At 45.3% G+C, this 9,839-nt stretch overlaps 2 protein-coding genes across 2 annotated transcripts; both read right to left on the minus strand.

Moving 5' to 3' along the window:
- Window positions 1-4,787: 4,787 nt before the first annotated feature.
- On the minus strand, window positions 4,788-6,649 carry LOC149112855 (uncharacterized). Its single transcript, XM_089288729.1, has one exon. It carries the CDS (start codon window positions 6,647-6,649, stop codon window positions 5,345-5,347), a length of 1,305 nt encoding a protein of 434 aa, XP_089144855.1. The 3' UTR covers window positions 4,788-5,344.
- On the minus strand, window positions 5,440-7,225 carry LOC149112856 (uncharacterized). The gene has a single exon (XM_089288731.1). It carries the CDS (start codon window positions 7,223-7,225, stop codon window positions 6,734-6,736), a length of 492 nt encoding a protein of 163 aa, XP_089144857.1. The 3' UTR covers window positions 5,440-6,733.
- Between the last annotated feature and the right edge of the window lie 2,614 nt (window positions 7,226-9,839).

The following is a 9,839-nucleotide window of genomic DNA, read 5'->3' on the forward strand; positions in this document are numbered from 1 at the left end:
ATTCCATTTCCGCGGGCTCTAAACTAACTCCTGATGGCCTTGGTTTTCAGTGAAATGGACAAAGGAAAGCTTTTTGAACACTCTCTTTGTAGCTTCTGGGCCGAAATAGAATCCCACTTCACTTTCAGACTGAAATAGTAGCCGAGACCGCCTCACGCGCATCGTGAGTTAGACCAAGTTCAGCTCGATTTCACGCAACTTTTGGGATATTTTCCAGTCCGGGGGACTCTAAACTAACTCCGGATGGCCTTGGTTTGCACTGAAATGGGCACAGCATAACTTTTTGAACGCCAACTTTGGAGCTTGTGGGCCGAAATATAGCCCTACTTCACTTTAAGAGTGAAAGAGTAGCCGAGATCGCCTTACGCGCATCGTGATTTTGACCATTTTCGGATCGATTTCCTGGAACTTGGGGAATATTTTCCAGTTCCGGGGATCCTAAACTAACTTTTGATAGCTTTGGTTTGCAGTGAAATGCCCACAGCAAAACTTTTTGAACGCTCACTTTCGAGCTTCTGGAGAGAAATATAGCCTGACTTTACTTTAAGACTGAAAGAGTAGCCGAAACCGCCTTACGTATATCGTAATTTTGACGAACTTCGAATGGATTTCCCGGAACTTGGGGTATATTTTCCAGTCCCTTTGACGCTAAACTAAGTCCTGATGGCCTTGTTTTGAAGTGAAATGGACACAGCAAAACTTTTTGAACGCTCACTTTCTAGCTTTTGGACCAAAATATAGGCACACTTGACTTTAAGACTGACACAGTAGCCGAGACCACGTTACGCGCATCATGAATTTGATCAACTTCGGCTCCAATTCCCGGGACTTGGGGGATATTTTGCAGTCCCGGGGACTCTAAACTAACTCCTGATGGCCTTGGTTTGCATTGAAATGGACACAGCACAATTTTTTGAACGCACACTTTCGAGATTCTGGGCCGAAATATAGCCCCACTTCACTTAAGACTGAAAGAGTAGCCGAGACCGCCTTGCTCGCATCGTGAGTTTGACAAACTTCGGGTCGATATTCCGGAACTTGCGGGATATTTTCCAGTCCCAGGAACTCTAAACTAACACCTGATGTTCTTGGTTTGTAGTGAAATGGACAGAGCAAAACGTTTTGAACGCTTACCTTCGAGCTTCCTTGGCGAAATAAAGCCCCACTTTACTTTAAGACTTAAAGAGTAACCGAGACCACCTTACGCGCATTGTGATTTTCACTAACTTCGGGTGGATCTCCCGGAACTTGGGGAAGATTTTCCAGTCCCTTGGACGCTAACCTAACTCCTGATGGCCTTGTTTTGCAGTGGAATGGACACAGCAAAACTTTTTGAACGCTCACTTTCGAGCTTGTGGGCAAAAATATAGCCCCACTTCACTTTAAGACTGAAACAGTAGCCGATACCGCATTTCGCGCATGGTTATTTTGATCAACTTCGGTTCGATTCCCCGGTACTTGGGCAATATTTTTCAGTCCCGGGGACTCTAAACTAACCCCTGATGGCCTTGGTTTGCAGTGAAATGGACACAGCAAAACTTTTTGAACGCTCACTATCGGGCTTCTGGCCTGAAATATAGCCCCACTTCACTTTAAGACAGAAAGAATAGCCGAGACCACTTTAGGGGCATCGTGATTTTGACCAACCTCCGCTCAATTTCCCGGACCTTGGGGCATATTTTCTTGTCCCGGGGACGCTAAACTAACTCCTGATGGCCTTGGTTTGCAGTGAAATGAACACAGCAAAACTTTTTGAACGCTCACTTTCGGGCTTCTGGCCCGAAATATAGCGCCACTTCACTTTAAGACTGAAAGAGTAGCCGAGACCGCCTTACGCGAATCGTTATTTTAACCAATTTCGGCTCGATTTCCCGCAAGTTGGGGGATATTTTCCAGTCCCGGGGACTCTAAAGTAGCTCCTGAGGGCTTTGGTTTGCAGTGAAATAAACACAGGGAAACTTTTTGAACGCTCACTTTCAAGCTCCTGGGCAGGAATAAAGCCTCACTTCACTTTAAGACTGAAACAGTAAGCGAGACCGGCTAACGCGCACCGTGATTTTGACCAACTTCGGCTAAATTTCCCTGAACTTGGGGGATATTTTCCAGTCCCGAAGACTCTTAAGTAACCCCTGATGGCCTTCGTTTGCATTGAAATGGATACAGCAAAACTTTTTGAACGCTCACTTTTGAGCTTCTGGGCCGAAATATAGCCCCACTTCACTTTAAGACTGAAAGACTACCCGAGACCGTCTTGCGCGCATCGTGATTTTGACCAACGTCTTCTCCATTTTCCGGAACTTGGGAAATATATTGCAGTCCCGGGGACTCTAAACTATCTCCTGATGGCCATGGTTTGCAGTGAAATGGACACAGCAATTTTTTTGCAGCGCTCACTTTGGAGCTTCTGGGCCGAAATAGAGCCCCACTTCACTTTAAGACTGAAAGAGTAGCCGAGGCCGCCTTAGGCGCATCGTGATTTTGACCAACTTCGGCTTGATCTGCCAGAACTTAAAAGATATTTTCCAGTCCCGGGGACCCTAAACTAACTCCTGATGGCGTTGGTTTTCAGTGAAATTGAGAGAGGGAAACTTTTTGAACGCTCACTTTCGAGCTTCTGGGCCGAAGTATACAGCCACGTCACTTTAAGACTCAAAGAGTAGCCGAGACTGCTTTACGCGCATCGTGATTTTGACCAACTTCGGCTCGATTTCCCGGAACTTGGGGGATATTTTGCTGTCCCGGAGACTGTAAACTATCTCCTGATGTGGCTTGGTTCGCGGTGAAATGGACACAGCAAAACTTTTTCAACTTTCACTTTCGAGCTTCTGGGCCGAAATATAGCCCGAGTTCACTTTAAGAATGAAAGAATACCCGAGACTACATTACGCGCATCGTGATTTTGACCAACTTCGGCTCGATTTCCCGAATCTTCGGGGATATATTCAAATCCCAAGGACTATAAACTAACCCCTGATGGCTTTGGTCTGCAGTGAAATGGACACAGCAATTTTTTTTTGAACGCTTAGTTTCGAAATTCTGGGCCGAAATATAGCCCCACGTCACTTTAAGACTGAAATAGTAGCCGAGACCGCCTTAGACGCATCGTGAATTCAACCAACTTCGGCTTGAGTTGCCAGAACTTAAGGGGTATTTTCCAGTCTCGTGGACTCTAAACTAACTCATGATGGCCTTGATTTTCAGTGAAATTCAGAGAGGAAAACTTTTTGAACGCTCACTTTTGAGCTTCTGGACCGAAATATAGCCCTACTTCACTTTAGGACTGAAAGAGTAGCCGAGACCGCCTTACGCGAATCGTTATTTTGACCAAGTTCGTCTCGATTTCGCGGAACTTGGGGGATATTTTCCAGTTCCGGGCACTGTAAACTACTTCCTGAGGGCCTTGCTTTGCAGTTAAATGGGCTCAGCATAACTTTTTGAACGCTCACTTTCGAGCTTCTGGGCCGAAATATACAGCCACGTCACTTTAAGACTCAAAGAGTAGCCGAGACTGCTTTACGCGCATCGTGATTTAGACAAACTTCGGCTCGATTTCCCGGCACTTGGGGGATATTTTGATGTCCCGGAGACTGTAAACTATCTCCGGATGTGGCTCTGTTGGCGGTGAAATGGACACAGCAAAACTTTTTGAACTTTCACTTTCTAGCTTCTCGGCCGAAATATAGCCCCAGTTCACTTTAAGAATGAAAGAGTAGCCGAGACCGCCTTACGCCCATCGTGATTTTGACAAAATTCGGCTCGATTTCCCCGAACTTGGGCGATATTTTCCAGTCCCGAGGAGTCTAAACTAACTCCTGATGGCCTTGGTTTGCAGTGAAATGAACACAGTAACACTTTTTGAAGGCTTATTTTCGAGCTTCTGGGATGAAATATAGCCCCACTTCACTTTAAGACTGAAAGAGTAGGCGAGACCGCCTTACGCGCATCGTGATTTTGAGCAACTTCCGCTCTATTTTCTAGAATTTTGGCGATATTTTCAAGTCCCGGGGACTCTAAACTAACTCCTGATGGCCTTGGTTTGCAGTGAAATGGACGCAGGAAAACTTTTTGAACGCTCAGTTTCGAGCTTCTGGGCCGAAATACAGCCGTATTTCACTTTAAGACTGAAATAGTAGCCGAGACCGCCTTACGAGCATCGTAATTTTGACCAAGTCGAGCTCGATTTCCCGGAACTTGGGGGATATTTTCCAGTCCGGGGGACTTTAAACTAACTCCTGATGGCCTTGGTTTGCAGTTAAATGCAGAAAGCGTAACTTTTTAAAGGGTCACTTTCGAGCTTCTGGGCCGAAATATAGCCCCACTTTACTTTAAGACTGAAAGAGTAGCCGAGACCGTCTTACGCGCATCGTGATTTTGACCAACTTCCGTTCGATTTCCTGGAACTTCGGGGATATATTCCAGTCCCGGGGACTCTAAAGTAACTGCTGATGGCCTTGGTTTGCAGTGAAATGGACACAGCACATTTTTTTGAACGCTCACTTTCGAGCTTCTCGGCCGAAATCTAGCCCTACTTCACTTTAAGACTGAAAGAGTAGCCGAGACCGCCTTACGCGCATCGTAATTTAGACCAACTTCGGCTCGATTTCCCGGAAGTTGGCGAATATTTTCAATTCCCGGGCAAGCTAAACTAACTTCCGATGGCCTTAGTTTGCAGTTAAATGGACACAGCAAAACTTTTTGAACGCTCACTTTCGAGCTTATGGGTCGAAATATAGCCCCACTTAACTTTAAGGTGGCTCGATAGGCTAAAACTGGTCATTTTGATAACATAATTCTCAACACTATCTTATAAAATCATGTCAATTCAACAATATCATTGTATTAAGCAGGTCCCTATGATTCATTTGCCATACATTTGGGATGCATTTCTCACATTCCTGAGGAGCCACAGGCATTTTTATAACCACACCCATTTCCGAGGGCCTAGAAGTAGGTGTTTTCTTAAACACAATATCTCTACTCTGCTTTAGGCTGGAAAGTTGAAATTTGTCACAATTTTTTTATGTTCTCAGAGCTATGCAATGACCAATTATTATAAAGAAATTGTGTTTTGATCATGAATGAGGCCTTCACCCAGAACATACATCAAAATGTGCAATATCGGCTTTGAAAAAATGTTAATAAGTCATGATAGGGTGTCACAAACCAAGTAAAAATTAGTCATTGCACAGATCTATTTCTAGCCAACCAAATGTGAAAGTTTCATTGAGTTATCTTAAATAGTTTTTGAGATATTGTGTTTACGGTGACTGAACATGCCTAAAAAACGGAATCTGAGAAAATAGCATTTAAAGTTGATCATCAGCAATATTCACTGTGTTCAGTCCTAAAAGGCTCCAGCTTCATAGTGAAGTCCTTCAATAGCCTCTAAACGGTCACTGTAGCCTTTCTTCCAGTTTCTGATTTGTTTTCGTCGTTCCTTGGACTGATCAGAACTCTTTCTGCGGGCATGACGCAATCTGTCATATTCCAGCTTTTTGCAAGCTTGGCTACAGTGAGCCTCTGGCGTAATTCCTAGTTCTTTGAGGACCAATTTGAGGGAGACTGACCCATCATTGAAGTGAGAAACTGCAAGGTGAGCAGCAAGCTCCACTGTGGGTAAGCCAGAGTGAGTTTCCTTTGTAGCGCGTTGCCAAATGAGTGCATTTATTGCCTCGTTGCGGTTCTGTGTGCCACCATGGAGGCAGCGCCGTAAGAGGTCTTGGTCACTGAGGGCTTCAAAAGTTGAATGAATTGCATTGGCAACAGCAGAAGGCAGTGGATGTGTATGTGAGTACTCTGTTGTTTCCTTTGCCAAGTCCCTTTGAAACCCACACCACGAGTTTTCTCCAGGGGGGCACAAGTCATGGTCCGGGTGGTCATCACTGGATCTTGTGTGGTGCCATATAGCCATGACAGCATTCTCCATAGATTGGATGTCGTGGGTGTTGTTTCGGATGGCCTTGCCATAATAGACCTGTAGTTGATCTATTTTGTTGTTTGTCAGCCTTCCAATACCCCCAATTGGTTTTCCGTCTTCAAGTCTTGCTTGACCCATGCGCTTTTTTAGCAAGCGAAGGCGTGACCCCAGACGTTTCTGAACATGCCCAACGCACTCGAGCTTGGTGACCTCTTTTTCACCATACACAGCTTCATCTACAATTAGCTTGTGGGCTTTGCTGTCCCCGTCTCCCAAAAACTCTGTATAACGCACTCCATAGCTTTCAACCGACCGCTGAAATATGGCAAGAAGGCCAGTGGAATCCATTGATGCAGATGACCCAAGGTGATTAGCCCGGCAACGATGTTGGTGGCCTTCCCACCAATCTTCAAACTCCTGTGTGCCTTCCTTGTTCCTCCACACTGTGCACTCCTTGCAGTCTTTTGACATTATTTCGATGTCAATTACTTTGCCAGTGACTGTGGATATGGCAGTGACTATTCCATACAGGGATGAGTAGCCCCTTCTTCTCCAGGTGCCATCACCTGAAATTCCGATATCAAAAACACCATCCTCCTCTGGTTCATAGAAGCTCCTTGCATTTTCAACAGCAGCTCTCATACTTCGCTGGCAAACAGTCTGAGCAGCTTTCCTCACAGCTTCAACAATATCCCTATAGGCATTTTCATTCATGGGACGAGGCATGTTCATAGTTCCAGCAAATTTGACGAGCCCTTGGTGCCCAACACCAATGTTCCTGGATGCTAGAACAATTCTTCGATTGACTTCGAATGCCTACGAAGTCCCAACTCTGGAAGAAGAGTAAAATCTTTTTATGAATCCACACTTTTTCCCGGGGCACTTGACAAATAGCAAGGAAGCAAATCCCATCTTTCTTTCGTTATCTTCCTCCAGCTCCACGTGGTTCTTCTTACAAATGGGGCAGAGTAACAATTCGAAAATCGAGCCGAGGACTGCCATGTCAACAAAACGAAAACCTTCCATTTCAGCTGAATCCACATCGCTTGCACTACTTTCAGGTTTAGACTCCTCGTTGGAAAGTCCGCGAACCTTTCCTTGCGATGCAAAAGATGATGAAGTTGCAGGCAAGCTAACATTTGAGCGCGACGCGTCTGTTTCGTCGGAGACCACTTCGTCGCTTCTTTCGACCGATTCCTGATCCGCTGAAGCTTCCTTCGACTCTAATTCCTTTCTCCTGGTATACGTGTTCCCAGTGAACTTTCTTTTCTTGCTTCTACCGCTTCTAAATTTCTTTTTTGGAGGCATTTCTGAGGATAACTTTTACGAACGAAGCATAAACAACAGCGACCACGTTTTCTACGATTATTCCCTCATGTAGTTGACTTGAAATGTCCTCAAAAGAAGGCTAGACTGCTTCCCAGGCCCCAGGAAGCATTCAAGCCTCTCATACACAATTTTCCTCGAAATTTTCACTAAATATCACTGCTTTTTGTTCAAAAAAAGACGTGTAAACAACTCTCGTTTCCATGGAAACGGGCCAAACATCCTGAGAAAATGCTCAAAAGCATACTAATAGGACAGTAAAAATGCAGAAAATGGGTTTTTCATGAAGGTACAAAGGATAAACAATCCAAAAATGTAGGTTTCCAAAAATACGATTTTTTTCCGATTTTGGGCCCATCGAGCCGCCACTGAAAGAGTAGCCGAGACCGCCTTACGCGCATCGTGATTTTGGGATACTTCGGCTCGATTTCCCGCAAATAGGGGGATATTTTCCAGTCCCGGGGACTCTAAACTAACTCCTGATGGCCTTGGTTTCCAGTCAAATGGACACAGGAACACTTTTTGAACGCGCACTTTCGAGCTTGCTGGCCGAAATATAGCCCTACTTCTTTTTAAGACTGAAAGAGTGGGCGGGAGCGCCTTACGCGCATTGTGTTTTTGAGGATCTTCGGCTCGATCTGGCGAAAAATTGGGAGATATTTTCCAGTCCCAAAGTCTCTAAACTCACTCCTGATTGTCTAAGATGTGAGTGAAATAGAGACAAAAATTTTTGAAGCCTTACTTTCGAGCTTCTGGAGTTAAATCTAAGCCCACCTTACCTTAAGACTGAAAGAGTAGCCGAGACCCCCTTAAGCCCATCGTGATTTTGACTAACCTCGGGTGGATTTCCCGTAATTTGTGGGATATTTCCAGTCCCTTGGACGCTAAACTAAGTCGTGATGGCCTTGTTTTGCAGTGAAATGGACACAGCAAAACTTTTGAAACACTCAGTTTCGAGCTTCTGGGCCGAAATATTGCCCCACTTCACTTTAAGACTGAAAGAGTAGCCAAGACCGTCATGCGCGCATCGTGATTTTAACCAAAGCCTTCTCCATTTTCCGGAACTTGGGAAATATATTGCAGTCCCGGGGACTCTAAACTAACTCCTGATGGCCACGTCACTTTAAGACTAAAAGAGTAGCCGGGACCGCCTTACGCGCATGGTAATTTTGTCGAACTTCGGCTTGATTTCGTGGGACTTGGAGGATATTTTCCAGTCCCGGAAGCTCTAAACTAACGCCTGAATGCTTTGGTTTTTAGTGAAATGGACACAGGTAAAAGGGGCGCACGCTGGGTTTCCAGGTTGTAGGTTATAGCCCCACTTTATTTTAAGACTGACAGTGTACACGAAACCGCCTTAAGCGCATCGAAATTTTTAGCCACTATGGCTCGATCTGCCAAAACTTGGAGGATATTTTCCAGTCCCGGAAGCTCTAAACTAACGCCTGAATGCTTTGGTTTTTAGTGAAATGGACACAGGTAAAAGGGGCGCACGCTGGGTTTCCAGGTTGTAGGTTATAGCCCCACTTTATTTTAAGACTGACAGTGTACACGAAACCGCCTTAAGCGCATCGAAATTTTTAGCCACTATGGCTCGATCTGCCAAAACTTGGGGGATATTTTCCAGTCCCGGGGACTCTACCCTAACTCTTGATGGCCTTAGTTTTCAGTCAAATGGTCACAGATAACTGGAGCGCACGCTCGGTGTCGAGCTTCTAGGCCGAAATGTAGCCCCAGCTCATTTTAAGACTGAAAGAGTAAACGAAACTGCCGTAGGCTTATCGTAATTTTAAGAAAGTATGGCTCAATTTGCCGAAACTTGCAGGATAGCTTCCAGTCTCGAGGACTCTAAACTATCTCCTGATGGACTTAGTTCTTAGGGAAATGGACACAGGTAAAAGGAGAGCACGCTCGGTGTCGAGCTTGTAGAACCGAAATATAGCCCCACTTCATTTTCGGAGTAAACGAGTAGCCGAGACCGCCTTACGCGCATCGTGATTTTGAGCATCTTTGGCTCGATTTGCCGGAATTAGGGGAATATTTTCCAGTCCCGAGGACTCTATGCTAACTCCTGATGAACTTAGTTTTCAGTGATATGTACACAGGCAAAAGGAGCGCACGCTCGGTGTTGAGCTTGTCGGCCGAAATATAGCCCCACTTCATTTTAAGACTGAAAGAGTAGCCGAGACCGCCTTACGCGCATCGTGATTTTGAGCAACTTTGGCTCGATCTGCCAGAATTTGGGAAATATTTTCTAGTCCCAAGGACTCTAAACTAACTCCTGATGGCCTAAAATGTCAGTGAAATGGACACAGGTAAAATTAGCGCACGCCCGGTCTCGAGCTTCTAGGTCGAAATATAGCCCCCCTTAATTTTAAGACTGAAAGAGTAGCCGAGACCGCCTTACGCGCATCGTGATTTTGGGCCACTTTTGCTCGATTTCCCGGAAGTTGGCGAATAATTTAAAGTCCCGGGGACGCTAAACTAACTCCCGATGACCTTGGTTTGCAGTTTAATGAGCACAGCAAAACATTCTGAACGCTCACCTTCGAGTTTCAGGGCCCAAATATAGCCCTACTTAAATTTAAGACTGAAA

Source organism: Orbicella faveolata, unplaced genomic scaffold (assembly GCF_042242905.1).
Source record: "Orbicella faveolata isolate gen_17 unplaced genomic scaffold, um_ofav_v1 contig_2, whole genome shotgun sequence".
NCBI classification, from domain to species: domain Eukaryota; kingdom Metazoa; phylum Cnidaria; class Anthozoa; order Scleractinia; family Merulinidae; genus Orbicella; species Orbicella faveolata.